Genomic DNA, 15500 nt, shown 5'->3' with positions numbered 1-15500 from the left:
TGAAGAATTGATACTTTCGAACTGTGGTGCTAGAGAAGACTCTTGAGAGTTCCTTGGACAGCAATCAGATCAAACCAGTCAGTCCTAAAGAAAATCCACCCTGAATATTCATTGGAAGGACTGATACTGAAGCTCCGATACTCTGGCCACCTGATGTGAAGAGCCGACTCACTGGAAAAGATCCTGATGCTGGGAAAGATTGAGGGTAGGAGAAGAAGGGAGTGGCAGATGAGATGGTTAGATAGCATCACCGACTCAATGGACATGAATTGAGCAAACTCCAGAAGATAGTGAAGGACAGGAGAGCCTGGTGTGCTGCAGTCTGTGGGGACACAAAGAATCGGACATGACTTAGTGACTGATCAACAGTGGTTTCTCAAGTCTGCACACAGGAAAGGGTCCCGATGAGAGGGTGGTGCTGAAATTCGAGGTGCCCTCTCTTGATCTCCTTGGATGGTCAGTGGGGTGAGGTGGAGGCTAGGACTTGATTGCAGTGATGGCCTTCTCTGAGGAGCACTGGCTCAGAGTAGGAAGTAAGCTCTGGTTTTCGGTAATCCTCCTGAATGGGGATGGCACTGCCCTCTTCCTCGCTGGGACAGGTGTAAGGACATGGCTCTGCAGGTGCCACTGGACTTTCTCCTGCGTCTGCAGAGGAGAATCAGAGGAGTTGTTGGCCCGTGGTAGAGGAAGGGTGAAGGGAGAAGGGGTGAGTGAAGGCGGGCTGTCAGGAGGGCCCCAGCATAGAAGAGGGGAAGAGAGGCGACAGGCTGGTAAAGATGGAGCTGGAGAGGCCCAGAGGTTCCAGATTGGGTGGCAAAGCCAAGATGGTGGGGGCAGGGTGGGGTGCAGGACCTGTATTTTGTCTCTTACTTAATCTCTTACTTAATTTTCTTTGTTGATGGAGGAACAGGGCTCCGACTATGGTGAAAGCAAGAAACATTCCAGAGAGAAGCACAAAGATGCGGACGCAGTTCGTGCTGCACAGGGACCTTTGGGCTGTGATGGGGTGGGCAGGGGTCACAGGGGGCCTTGGGGAGGGCCTAGCCCTCGGTTCCCCTCAGCCAAGCCCCTCCTGCCCGCTTCTCTCCCCTTCCCCACCTCTTCCCTTACCCGCACCATTGGACCATGTCCTTTCCTAATCTCTGGACTCTGCTTCTGTTTTTTCTTTTCATTTATTTTTGGCTATGTTGGGTCTTTGTTGCTCCGTGGTATGTGGGATCTTAGTTCCCCGACTAGGGATCGGGCCTGTTATTGCAAGCGAGGATTCTTTACCACTCAACTTCCAGAGAAGTCCTTTCTTCCTCTTCTTACCCCTGCTCCTAGGGGCTTTGTGGCTGGCTTCCCTTCTGAGGGCTTCCCTATGGGCTCAGACGGTAAAGAATCTGTCTGCAGTGTGGGAGACCTGGGTTCAATCCCTGGGTTGGGAAGATCCCCTGAAGAAGGGAACGGCTCCCCACTCCAGTATTCTTGCCTGGAGAATTCTGTGGACAGAGGAGCCTGGCGGGCTACAGTCCAAGGGGCTGCAAAGAGTTAATGAGACTGAGCAACTTTCCCTTTCCCTTGTGAACCCTCCTGCACGCATTCTCCTCCTCTCTTGGGGTGGGGAGTGGGGAGAAAACTCACGTGACCAGTGGGTTGAGAGGGTTGCGGGTGGCAGCCACCTGGCGTTGGCCAGAGTTTGAGTGTGCCGATCTGTCCTGGCCTCTGGCATCTCTGGAAAAGCAGACGAGTTGGGTAGCAGCCATGGGCCCCGGAGGGCACAGGGCAAGACTGAAGGCCTGAGAGGCCCTGGGGGAGATGGGAAGGTGGAGACAGGGTGACAGGAGGCAGCTTATGTGGGGCTGGGTATAGGAGAGAGGTGCTGGTTGGGGTGTCATCAGACCATGGGTTGCCTGGAATTTACCTTCAGCATAAGGTAATTGGGAAGGTTGTGGGTGTGGGCCTGGGGCTTGGGCTGGACCATCACACTCCATACAGTCCTTGTCTCTGCACTGCTGGCCCTCGGGGCAGGCACACTCCGAGTTAGCCGTGAGGGTGCAGTTTCGAATGAGAAGACCTGGAGACAGAGGAAGGGGAGGGAACACACAGGGTCCACTGGCTTAATCCCCGCTCCAGCCCCATCCCAGGCCCACCTCTAGGGATGTGCCACCCTTCCCATCCCTGCCTCCTTGCCCCATTCCACCCAGGCCTGCCCCTCCTCCACTGTCAGCCAGTGTCTTTGCCAAATAGTGTCATCGTTATTCAAGAACACCTCGAACCTTCTAGAAACTTCATGGTTCAGAAGTTAAAACAGCTTGCATGATTTTCCCTCTCACTCACCCATGCTTTTGTAACTCCTTACTGAAGTATACTTACCAAGAGGTATACAGGTCACAAACATCTCATATAAAACATCTCAGATGAGAACTGGGACAAATCAGACTCAGGTGTAACTAGCACCAGATTAAGAAACAAGATGACCAGTCTCATTCAGTTCTAGTCACTAACATCCTTCCCACCAAGAATAGCCACTGACTTCCGGACCTCTTAATACCACGAGCTGGTCTTGCCAGTTTCTGAACTCTGTACATGGAAGGAACCCTGTGTCTGTGCTTGTCTGTGCCTGCTTTTACTCAGCTCTTGGTGAGACTGATCCACAGTGCTGAGTGTGACTGCAAATCATTCATTCTCACTGTCGCATAGTTTTCCATGCTGTGGCTACACCATGACCTATCCATCCCTCTACTGTTAACGGGCATTTGGGTAGTTTACTGTTAGCAATTGTTAGCAACTGGGAACTGCTGTGATCTCGGATAGGTTTTTCACCTGTACTGACATCCTTTGCCTTTAAAATAGAGATTGTAGTCGAGTGTAGAGGTCAGGTGTGAGTGGCTGCCCATCAGTGATCCTGGGGCAAGAGGGTAGGAAGGGCACTTCGTGGGCTGGGCTCCCAGGTGGTTAGGGGTAAGAAGAGAAGGGTGGTTCTGGGTAAGGTGGAGCTCGGATGTGGGCCAGGCCTGAGTGGGAGTCTCTGGGGGCCATTGCTTAGGGCAGTGCACTCATGGGAACCCAGGGAAAGCAGCCCTCATAGATGAGAGAGGGCTACAGAAAGGGATGTCTGAGGATGCTGAAGGCTACCATCAACCCTAACAATTTCCTTAGCACATGCCTTTGGTCAGGAGAGGGTGTGAATTTCTCTTATCCTTATTTCTTCTCATCTTTATGCCCCTGTGGCATTTCCTTTCTGAATTCTGATTTGTAGTCGCTACTAGAACTTGTTTTCCTTGTGGCTTACTAGGAACTGTGAGCCAGCCGGGAGGGACAAGGATCTAGAAGAGCACTGATGGGGAAGGGGGGGATGGTGGTGGTAGACACGGGAAAGTGTAGGAAAGGTGAAGGAGATCCAGAAGCGTACCTGCCAAAAGGGATGGAAGGGTTAAAGAAAAGGGGCTGGGATTGGTCAAAAGTGAGTGAAGTGCCACTGTTTTCAGTGGAGCCTTCAGGAGCCTGGGAGTTCTCTTCGCCATGTATAACCTGTGCACAGAATCCCATGCTGATTGCAGGCACTCGTCCATCTTACAGATGGAAATACTGAGGTTCAAGAGGACCAAACCCAGACAACTTCTTTCCAGTGCCCCTGAGTCCTGCAGCCAGTCCTGCCTGGGTGCTTTGGGGCTCTATGGGCTGAACCTCACAGAGGAAGATCGTGGGTTGCACTGGCCGGGGAGTAGTGAAGGGGGCTGGACTGGCTCAGTACTGGGGGCTTTGGCTAAAAAAACCAAAAACCCAATATTGCTGGGGGTTTTGGCCAAGAAGAGAGACACACCCATGTACAGTCCTATTTGTAAGTAGACTGAGGAATACCTCTTGTGTTTTACAGATGTTGCCACTTGACTATTTTGCAGTGGCAAAACCTTGTATTTATTTTAAAGAATACAGTATTGAAAAAGCTAACTAGACTCAATGCATTTACAGGCAAGTAATATTGTACTTGAGTTAAATAGCCCTCAAGCGTATCCTGCTGGAGAATATCTGTGATCTGTGTACGCTGGCACATACGTCATTTCAAAAATTCTAGCTAAAATGGAGAAAGCATGAAAGTGTTCACAACGCAGCTGCTATTTCATTTCTTAATTGTAAAAAAGATGAAATCACAAAATAAAACTCAAGCCACATACCCATTCTCTTTCCTAAATTGGCTTTTGGAGCGGGAAAAAAAAAAGGTTGTGGTCCACTAGCTTGTATTGTCACGTCCTTAGGAAGATGTATTCCAAGCTCCAGAACAAATGTGCCCTCTGAGAACACCCCCAACTCATCAGTGGGGGAGGGGGTAGGAATGGGGGTGAGTTGCTCGTCTGAAATCTAGGGTCCCAGAGGCACTTCCTGTTTTGCACTGATCATAGTCACGGACCCTCCTCATCAGTCCGTCAAGCTCTGCTCGCCCCTGCCCTGAACCACTTCTTCACAGCGCTCCCTGTACATCAACACGCCTTGCCCAGGGCACCCCAGTTCCCACCATGGGCTCCACTGAAGCCACAGAAGCTCAGACTCCCCCCGCCCCAACCTTCTTGCTTCTCCACACCAGCTCTCCGCCTTGCTCCCCCAAACGCTGGCCCACCTCACCAGAGTTACAGTGCCGGCAGCTCTCACAGTGGGGCCGGCTGTGGTGGTCCGGCGTGAAGGAGACCCCTGCTGTACACGGATCGCATTGAGCCGCCTCTCTGTGCTGCTCACAATCCTTCACCAGGAACGTTCCTGTGAGCAGAGTGCCAGGGTCAAGGCTTCCAGGAAAGCCACTCCCCCACCCTCTCCAAGGGGCTGCCTCTCGGCCTCTGCAGCATGCCTCCCTGCTTCCCTCCGGTCCCAGGCCTGGTCCTGTCTCTCCCCAAGCAGCTGGCCCCTGGCAAGCCCCCCTCTTACCTGGTTCACACATCTGACAACACCATCCTCCCTGAGCCCAGTAGTGCTTCTCCGGACAACTCTTGGGGTCTGGGGTCGCTGAGAGCCCCGCCAGGGTCCCCAGAACCCACAGCCAGCAGGGAGATAGCTGGGCCATGACTCCTGCCCCAGGGGGAGCTCTTCCTGCACCCCAGCTGATGACTGCGGGCCTCGGGGGTGGCAGGGTAGTGGGGAGCTGGCACCTTCCCAGCCGGGCGCTGGTGTCTCTTTTTAGCACCTCCAGAGCAGGTCTTCTCGGAGTCGTCCCGAGTTGGTGACAGGCTGACCTTTGATGCCGTTGAAGCTCCCTCGTAGCTGTTTTTCGCTCAGGCAGTCACTGCCACCCCTCCCCTTTTCCTGTGCTGAGTGTGGTGCTGGGTGCTGGGTGTGGGGCCGGCTCTGTCAGAAGACCTGCTCTCTTCGAAGATGCCCCCGATGCCCAGCCTCTTGTGGTCTCTGTCTCCTGAATTGAATCGTCTCTGCTTGCCGCTGTTACCAGGTGTTGGATGTTCACAGGGGTCTGCTTCCCGTATTCACACATCTGTACACAGAAATGCCCACCTTTGCCCCCCCGTTCACAGCTGCGTGTCCCCACGCCTCCCCCACGTCGCTTCCTACACAGATGTCATCAGTTTATAGAGAAGGGAAACCAGAACTGAGTACAGGTGTGCATGCTGTCCTCTGAAACTCTTGGGGGGCGGGGAGGTCAGATAACGCTCAGAATTTTTCAGATTTGGGGAAGAAACCAGCCCCATACAACAAATTCTTGGGGCTGGGGCATCGCTCACAACCAAGCACAACGTTCCTGTCCCCAGACTATCCACCGTTTCGGTGGGTGGATAATGACTATAACCAGCCTCGTGTCAACTGACGTCTGGTTTTACGGCCAAAAGAGTTTGCTTTGGGATTGTTCAGAATTGCACACAAGAGACTTGAACCTGTGTCTGGGCCCTGTTGGGTTGTGTGCCAGGAGCCCACACGTGGTCACTTAACCTTCCTGCCAGGCCTCCCACCCCTTCTACCATCTGCATCCTCCCCTCCCACCACCCGCTGTGTCTGCCCTTGGTCCTGGAGCACGGGAGTGTCTGCTCGCCCAGCTTAGGGCACTTGGGATTAAAGGCTGATCCTTGTTATCTGTGGCTCTCCTGGAAAGACTGATTTGGGGATGTCAGAACAGTGGAACTTTCCTCTCTTTGAGTCCCAGGAGCGCATTGGTCATAGCCTGGTTTCTCCGGGCTATTTTTTTCACTCAGGGTCTTTGCATTTTCCATTCTGCTCATGAAACCTCACACCCCTGTGGGCTCCTCTGTCAGATCTGTTCTCTGTCTCACCCTTTGGTTTCCTTTCTCTTCATTTTTTCCATCCTCCTGCCTTTCCCCAGCCTCCTCTACTCTTCAGGAGGGTCCTCTCGAGTGGGAAGCCACACAGGGGTGTGATCTGAAGAGTTGCTTGTGCAAAACCATCCCGTTGACTATATCCAACCAAGTGCCTGAATTCCCCCCACCGAGAGAGTCCTGGGGATCTGAGGATTCTGCTGCCACCAGTACTTGCATTCCCAGATTATGGTCTGTATCTTCACTGTTGGTCTTTTTTTTTTCCTGCATGGCTTGCCAGATCTTAGTTCTGAGATCAGGAATTGAAACCTGGGGCCTCAGCACTGAAAACAAGGAGTCCTAACAACTGGCGTGCCTGCTAATTGCTTCAGTCACATCCAACTCTTCAGTCATGTCAAGTGGACTGTAGCTGGCCAGGCTCCTCTATCCACGGGGATTCTCCAGGCAAGGATACTGGAGTGGGTTGCCATGCTTTCCTCCAGGGGATCCTCCTGACCCAGGGGTCGAACCCACATATCTTACTGTTCTTTACCACTAGCGCCACCTGGGAAGCCCCCTAACTACTGGACCACTAGGGAATTCCCTTCCCTGTTGATCTTAAACTTTAAGGCAGCCTCAGAGAGAGATGTAAGGATGGAGAACGAGAAGAACGAGGAGGAGTTGAGGACCTTTAGGGAGAAACTTGCCAAAGAGGGAATTGAGGATGCTGAGAAGTAACCGCCTCCACTAGACCCTGGGCTCCCGCACAGGAGGCCTCTTTTCTCTGGGCCAAGGCCTGTCTCTTCCTCTACTCTTCACTCTCTGGGGGTGGCAGGGAGGGGCAGGGAGGCAGGAGCAGAGTCTGCCCAGCTCTGCTGGAGAACCCCTGGCCAGGAGTCAGATTTCTGGTCCCAGCTCCTCTGGACGAATGGAATGACTTCGTCTGCCTTTTGTGCTATTTGCACCAACTTCTGGTGGGCCTTGCCTGTCCTGGATCTTGCTCTGGACCAGACAGTCTTTCCTGTTTTCCACTCACCTGTGGGTGCAGCCTGCTGACTTCTCCCCCTTGAGTCCTCCACCACCACTTTCTCTTTGGGGATTCAGCTTCTTCCCACCCCTCGGCTGGCGCTGAGATGCATGATCTTTTCCCAGAAAGGTCCCTCCCGCTCTTGGATCTCCGGAGACAGAAGTCCTTCACCTCTGATGACTCTCATCACTCTGGGGAAGGTAATCTGGAGCAGGGGCGGAGGCTTGGCCATCAACTGAGGTTCCCCTTGCTCCATATCCCTAGACAGGACACCCTGTGTCTTCTGGTGTCTTCTGGTGAGGACAGGTCCCACTTAGAGAGGGAAGAACAGTGCCATGGACTTGCAAGGAGTCCTGTGGGTTGGATGTGAAGGTCACCTCTGCATCTGCTTCCTCTTTCAACTGAAGCCTTGTTCCTGTCTCTCTGCTCCTGGGTGTTCCCGTACCTCTGCCCTGCCACAGGCCCCGGATGGGGGACACAGGCCCATCTTGGATTTTCCTCCAAACCACCTAAAAGCAGAAGGCTGTTAGGTCTAAAGCTTTTCTGAATCTTTAGATCTTGTGAGGGTACAAGGTAAAATTGCATTTGGATATTCTGGCTTTTGAATGTGAGAAGCCTCTAGAAACTAGAAAGAGCAAGATGGGACTTCCCTGGTGGCCCAGTGGTTAAAAATCTGCCTTATAATTCAGGGGATGCGGGTTCGATCCCCGGTCTGGGAACTAAGATCCCATATCCCACATGCCTCGGGACAACTAAGACTGCATACTGAGCCCACAGCGAAGACCTGACTCAGCCAAATAAATAAATAATAAAAAAGGAAAGGAAGAACAAGACAAAGAATCAAGGGAACAGAGTCTTCCCCAGAGCTTCCAGAAAGAAATAGCCTGTGACACTTCGATTTTAGCCAAGTGGTATCCATCTCTGGCTTTTGACCTTCAGAACTCTGATAGCAAAACTTGCATTCTTTTCAGCTACTGAGTTTGTGGTAATATGTTACAGCAGCCACAGAAAATGACAGCATATAGATCCTCTGGCATTTGTTTGAGATTTACTAGGTGGCCTAGTTGTCGTTGTTCAGTTGCTAAGTCATGTCTGACTCTTTTCGACCCAATGGACTCTAGCAGGCCAGGTTCCTCTGTCCTCTACCATCTCCAGAGTTTGCTCAGATTCAGGTCCATTGAATAGGTGATGCTATCTAACCATCTCATCCTCTGCCACCCGCTTCTCCTTGTACCTTCAATCTTTCCCAGCATCAGGATCTTTTCCAGTGAGTCGGCTCTTCCCATCAGGTGGCCAGAGTACTGGAGGTTCAGCTTTAGCATCAGTCATTCCAATGAATATTCAGGGTTGGTTTCCTTTAGGATTGACTGGTTGGATCTCCTTTCAATCCAAGGGACTCTCAAGAGTCTTCTCCAACACCACAGTTCAGAAGCTTCAATTCTTCGGTGCTCAGCTTTCTTTATAGTCCAACTCTCAAAGTCATACATGGCTACTGGAAAAACCATAGCTTTGACTATACGAACCTTTGTTAACAAGGTGATGTCTCCGCTTTTTAACACACTCTCTAGGCTTGTCATAACTTTCCTTCCAAGGAGCAAGCATCTTTTAATTTCTTGGCTACGGTCAACATCTTCAGTGATTCTGGAGCCCAAGAAAGGAAAATCTGTCACTGTCTGGGACCCTCCATACCCACCTTGACAGGAGGATCCCAGGATAAGTGGAGCGAGTATGTCTTTCAGAATCTCAGACTGGTGGTCTTAAAAGCATCTCTGTCAGTTACTACCTGGATCATCTCAGGCGAGTCCCAGAACCTCTCTGAACTGAGTCTGCATCTGCTTGGTGATAATGTCATGTTGGGAGAATTAATCTTAACAACATGAATGAAAGGGGCTTCCCAGGAGGAGCAGGGATAAGGAATCCACCTGCAATGCAGGAAGTGCAGACGTGGGTTCAATCCCTGGATTGGGAAGATCTCCTGGAGTAGGAAATGGCAACCTGCTCCAGTATTCTTGCCAGGAAAATTACGTGACAGAGCCTGGCGGACTACAGTCCATGGGGTCCCAAAGAGCTGGACACAACTGAATGACTTAGCCCAGCAGCATATGAATGAAATGCCTTGCCCACTTTGTGCACTCAAGAAGTGTTCTTTCCTTCCCTTCCTTTCTTGGAGTTTGAGGCTGTGAGTCCCAAGACACAGGATTGAGAGAACAGCCCTTTAACCTGGGAATGAACCGAAGGAGCGTGAAAGAGACGAAGACTCAGTGGATGAGCCAGCTATTCGGAGTGATATATGTGCTCCACGTGGTACACTCAGATGACTCTTGTTATGCAAAAAGGGGATGCTACAAGGAGGTAGCGGCCACTTCCCCTCCCTGTGGGCTCCTGCACCCTGGCATTTCCTGATTTCTCTTGCCCACCCAAATGAGTGACGACTGTACACACACCAGTCTCGGCAGCTCTGTGATTTCCCCAAGCTTTCACTGAGTCTAGCAGCACGGTGAGCCTTGTTAGTAACTTGCCTTCATTCCCCACTCCTGGCCTGTGCTGTGTCGGCTGAGCCTTTACGTCTCACGGCCAGTTCACCTCCCAGTCATGTGCTGCAGCCAGCCAGTACTGTCCAGTCAAAGCCCGACTGTTAAATCGTCAAGAATCTTGAGAGCTCGTTAAGCGTTAGTAGCTTGAAATTGGCGGCAGTGGGGGTACTCACAACCACCTAAGTCAGAAAATGCTACAAACCAAGAGAGCTGCTGTTAAACGGTTACCACCACATGGCTCCTAAAAGTGAAACTGGCTCAGTCATGTCCACCTCTTTGCCACCCCCATGGACTATACAGTCTATGGAATTCTCTGGGCCAGGATACTGGAGTGGGTAGCTGTTCCCTTCTCCCGGGGATATTCCTAACCTCGCTAAGGCTGGGCTCAATCCTTGTCTTTATCCTGTTTTAGATCCTGGGAAGGCAGAGTTCTTTCATCAGGGCCCCAGGCCCATTCCTTCTAACTTCTGCTTAGAACCGCTAGAGATGAGCCCCCGTCTTACTACGCCAACCTTCTCCGATGGCTCAGTGGTAAAAATTCTGCCTGCCAGTGCAGGAGACACAGGAGACGTGGGTTCGATCCCTTGGGGTAGGAAATGGCAACCCACTCCAGTATTCTTGCCTGGGAAATCCTATGGACAGAGCACGGGAGGCCACAGTCCATGGGGTCGCAAACATCTGGACACAACTAAGCATGAGCAAAGAGAGCTACCTTAATGTTCCAACCTGCTTAGGCTCCCAGACTAGCAGAGCTGGAAGGGAGGTTTCTTTTTCCTTTCCTTTTTTAGCTGCGTGGGATGTGGGATCTTAATTCCCCCACCAAGGATCCAACCCACACCCCCTGCAGTGGAAGGAAGTTCGGACTCCCAATTGCTGGATCACCAGGGACGTTGAAGGAGGTTTCTGATCCTGTGTGTCCATCCTCTTATGTTACAGACATCAGAACCATGGGCCCAAGAGGCAGGATGACTAGTTCTTTGTGGCAGAGTCAGGAGGTCATACAAGTGCCCTGAACCCCTGCCTACTGCTGACGGTAGCACTTACAGAGCCGGCACGTACTGTTCTGCGCACGTGCTGGACTGAATTCTCGTAGGCAGATACTCTCAGCCTGCAGACTTGCCCAGCTACTTTCCCTGAACCTTTCTGCTGGCCCTTTCACAGACACTGTTCTCTGCCTTTTTGCTCTTTGAAAGCACCTCAGTTTCTTTACTTTTCTTTCTCTAAATTGAAATTTAATTACAAGAGTAATATATTTATGTGTGCTGTGTGCTACGTCACTTCAGTTGTGTCCGACTCTTTGCGACCCTGTGAATTGTAGCCTGCCATGTGAATATATTCATAGCATCTCTTTATAGAAAATTCATAGGTATTCATATTCATATGCATTCATATATGAATATATTCATAGTATCTCTGTATAGAAAATTAAACCAGTGAAATCTGTCAATTCCACCAGAAATTAAATGCACTAAAGATTCTTGTACATATGCTCCAGGAGATACATGCCAGAATTTTCAACCACTACTATGGGTAATAGCAAAAGAAAAAGAAAAGAACCCATCAGGCTATAAGTGATTGAATAATAAATGAGTTTTACTTGAATAATAAATGATTAATAAATGATAGGTTCCCCTAACCGAATATTCACCTAATGGAATACTTTCAAGGAATGGAAATGAGTGACCTGCATGAAGTCACATCAGTAATATGGATGAGTCTTAAAAATATAATATTGAATGACAATGTGAATGCATTCCTTAATGCCATGTATCATATGCTTAAAAATGCTTGTAATGGTCAGTTTTAAGGAACTCCCTGACGGTCTAGTGGTTAGGAATCCGTACTTATATTGCAGTGGGCTGGATCCCTGGTCGGGGAACTGAGATCCCATAAGCTGTGCAGCCAAAAAATAAAGTTAATTTTATGTTACGTATATTTTACTGCAAAAAAACGAGCAAACAAATAAGCAAAACTGTAATATTGAGCGATATTGAGTGAGAGAAGCAAGACACAGAAAAGAACATGATAAGACTCCATATATATGAGGTATAAAACCAGGCAAGACTAAACAGTTTTGTTGTTAGGATACATAAACACATAGGAGGTAGAGCTAGAAAGAAAAGTAAGGGAGTGCGAAACACTGCGCCCCCTGCTGGGGAAAAAGGGTATGATCAGGAAACATCTACGTTTCTTGGGGAAGTCCCGGCCTCAGCATGGGTTTTCATGTTGTGATTTCTGTACATTATTTTGTATATTTGGTACAGCTCACAATATAAATCTTAAAAATAAAAATACATTTATATATTCATATACGTATGTAAATAAGACACCTGATAAAATCAACTTCAAAACCACTTTGAAGGGAAGTGCCCTTGGCACCCGGGCATGGCATCTGAACTTGAGATTCAAAATCAGAAAATGTACCTGAAACAGTTTGACTTAGGGCACCTGTTTCCATCTGGGTCAGGCATTAAAACCAAATATTTGAACTTAGATCTAGAGTTCCTAGTCACTCTATATAAAATATTGTAGCAGGATTTAAAAAAATAATGAAACACATTAAATCCCATTGCTCTTACTAAATATATTATTGCTAAATATTGTTATATTGTATAAGATTTCATGATATATTAATGTTTTAGTGAGAGTAAGAGAGATCTTTCGTGTTTTAAATAAGTAAAAATAATATTATTTCTAAATGTTGTTTTCCCCAACTTAATTTTTATTTTGGCCACGCAGCTCGTGAGATCTTAGTTCCCAGCCAGAGATCGAACCCTGGCTCACTGGGCCACCAGGGAAGTCCCTCAAAATTTGCCAATTAAAAAAAATTTTTTTTTTTTTTTTGGTGATGCCACATGGCTTTTGGGATCTCAGTTTCCTGATCAGGAATTGAAACTGGGCCATGGCAGTGAAAAATCCAGCATTCTAACCACTAGGCCACCAGGGAGCTTTTTTTCCTCAACTTTCTGTCATCCTTTTTTATTTAAAAAATTAGAAGTGAAGATGGAAAAAATATTGAACAATTATAGATAAGACTGAAATTCACTTTGCTTGACCTCAGTCTCTGTCGTCCTCTCCCTGCCCCTCAGGAGTAATCATTGTTTAAGATTAGTGAGGATTCTTGCAGAACTTTCTCTAAACAAACAAATTCTATGTGTGTGTTTTTGATTTAGGAATGTTTATGGCCCCAAATGAGGAAAGGTGCCTTTCCCTTTCCCTTGTTAGGCTGTGGTTGGTAAACAGGTTATTTTTATACAGTAGGGAAAGTCCAAAACTGCCAGAGACAAATGTCTACCAGCAGAAAACCAGACGAATTTTTCCAATAAAGTGCGTTTTATTTCCTACTTAAAATATTATTAAGCAAAACTCAAATATTTCTCATTCTGATCTTAGCCCCTCTCCTACTAAGGACCTTCTGCTAGAATTTCCCAGAGGAGGGAAGATGTCCTATCTCCAGTTCATGCTTAGTTGCTCAGTCCGACCCTTTGCAAGCCTGTGGACTAGCCCGCCAGGCTCCTCTCTGCATGGAATTTTCCCTACAAGAGTACAGGTGGTGGGATGATATGCCCTCCTCCAGAGGATCATCCTAATTCGGGGATTGAACGTGCATCTTCCACAGTGCAGGTGGATTCTCTATCATTGAACCACTAGGGGAAGCCCCCTGTCTCCAGTTCAGTTCAGTTCAGTTGCTCAGTCGTGTGCCATTCTTTGCGGGAGTAGGGAGGTGACAGAGGGCGTCCCTTTGTCTCCAGGGAGGTGAGCAAAAAGCCGCTTGTACAGCCTGTGGCCATTACTTCTTCCCGGCAAGGAGCTTACCCCTCCTGCCTTTATACCGAGATAGTTGAATGCACCTTCCCTTTCTGATTTGGAAAAGATAGGTTACCTCTGTTCTCAAAAGGAAATACTACACAAGCCTGCAGTAATTCTCCTAGCTCAGAGCCAGAAAGACAGCCTATGGAACCAATTGTGCATTGAGTCTCTGTACTCGTTAAAAATGATCTCTTGGAAATGAAACAGCTCAAGACTGGCAGGTCCATGTTCTTCTTGGGTTGATTTTAAAAGTCCATCTTTTAGACCTAGAGACTGTCATACAGAAGGAAGTGAGTGAGAAAGAGAAAAGCAAATATCTTCTATTACTGCATATACGTGGAATCTAGAAAAATGGTACAGCTGAACCTACTTGCAAGGCAGAAATAGAGACACAGAGGTAGAGAACCAACATACGGACCCCAGTGTGGGCAGGGGATGGGGCGGGGGCAGGAATGGGGAGTGGAATGAATTGGGAGATTGGGATTGACATATATACAGTTATACTTTATGCATACTTTATACTATGTATACAATAGATCACTAATGAGAACCTACTGTATAGTTCAGGGAACTGCCTGTACTCAGAGCTCTGTGGTGACAAAGAGGAGATATATATAGACTGATTTGCTTTGCTGTACAGCAGAAACTAACACAACACTGTAAAGCAATTAAACTCCAATAAAAATTTTAAAAATAAATAAAGGTCCATCTTTTTCAGCTTCCCTGGTGGCTTAGTGGTAAAGAATCCATTGGCAATGCAGGAGCCTCAGGAGATGAGGGTTCGATCCCTGGATTGGGAAGATCCCCTGGAGGAGGGCATGACAACCCGCTCCAGTGTTCTTGCTTGGAGAATCCTATGGACAGAGGAGCTTGGAGGGCTACAGTCCATGGGGTCGCAAAGAGTTGGACATGACCCAAGTGACTTAGCATGCACATACCATCTTTTTCCAGATAAAGGAAGGATTGTTAATTGGCCTCGCACCCCAGCCTGCCAGGCAGAATTCTCCGAGGGCCTAGCACACTTACGTTTTGGGTTTTGCTTTGTTTTTTTATGGGGGTTGCCTGATGGCTCAAATGGTAAAGCGTCTGCCTGCAATGTGGGAGACCTGGGTTTGATCCCTGGGTTGGGAAGATCCCCTGGAGAAGGCAATGGCAACCCACTCCAGTACTCTTGCCTGGAAAATTCCATGGATGGAGGAGCCTGGTGGGCTACAGTCCATGGGGTCACAAAGAGTTGGACACAACTGAGCAGCTTCACTTTTCTTTTGTTTTCTTATACATGATACACAGTACACATCCTTCTAAAATTTGCTCTTTTAATCCAATAATATGTCTTAGAGATCATTTCATGTTATACATGTAGAACTACTAGTTTGGATAGAGGAAATATTTAGTTTAGAATATTTAGTTTTTCCCCCAACATCTCATTATTACAAATGGTGTCGCATAAACATCTGAAGTATCTGTATGTCTGTGGGAGTGTTCCTTTAGAATAGATTCTGGGCACTGGAATCGCTGAGTCATGGGGTGTGCACATTTTTCACTTTAATAGATACTGGCAAATTGCTCTCCAAAGAGGCTCTACAGTTCACACGCCCACTAGCTGTGGGATGACAGCGCGCCTCCTCACACCCTGCTCACTTGTCATATTAGCAAACCACTGTGGACCATCGAGTCTATGCCCCAACCAGGAATGCTGAAGAAGCTGAAGTTGAATGGTTCTATGAAGACCTACAAGACCTTTTAGAACTAACACCCTAAAAAGATGTCCTTTTCATTATAGGGGACTGGAATGCAAAAGTAGGAAGTCAAGAAACACCTGGAGTAACAGGCAAATTTGGCCTTGGAATGCGGAATGAAGCAGGGCAAAGACTAATACAGTTTTGCCAAGAAAATGCA

The 15500-nt window shown here is 48.5% G+C and overlaps 1 protein-coding gene across 2 annotated transcripts; it reads right to left on the bottom strand.

Moving 5' to 3' along the window:
• Positions 1-278: 278 nt before the first annotated feature.
• Positions 279-5513, bottom strand: CD27 (CD27 molecule). 2 transcript variants are annotated; one of them, XM_040234960.1, is made up of 6 exons: positions 4900-5513; positions 4603-4734; positions 1904-2056; positions 1624-1713; positions 883-996; positions 279-645 (listed from the first exon to the last, which is right to left on the bottom strand). In XM_040234960.1, the coding sequence occupies exons 1-6, from the start codon at positions 5033-5035 to the stop codon at positions 458-460; spliced, it is 813 nt and encodes a 270-aa protein (XP_040090894.1). In that variant the 5' UTR covers positions 5036-5513; the 3' UTR covers positions 279-457. The 2 variants fall into 2 exon arrangements, with proteins under 2 accessions (XP_040090894.1, XP_040090893.1); XM_040234959.1 differs by having other exon boundaries at positions 298-645; positions 871-996.
• Between the last annotated feature and the right edge of the window lie 9987 nt (positions 5514-15500).

Source organism: Oryx dammah, unplaced genomic scaffold (assembly GCF_014754425.2).
Source record: "Oryx dammah isolate SB20612 unplaced genomic scaffold, SCBI_Odam_1.1 HiC_scaffold_29, whole genome shotgun sequence".
Classification (NCBI taxonomy): Eukaryota; Metazoa; Chordata; class Mammalia; order Artiodactyla; family Bovidae; genus Oryx; species Oryx dammah.
This window is presented reverse-complemented; position numbering and strand designations above follow the sequence as displayed.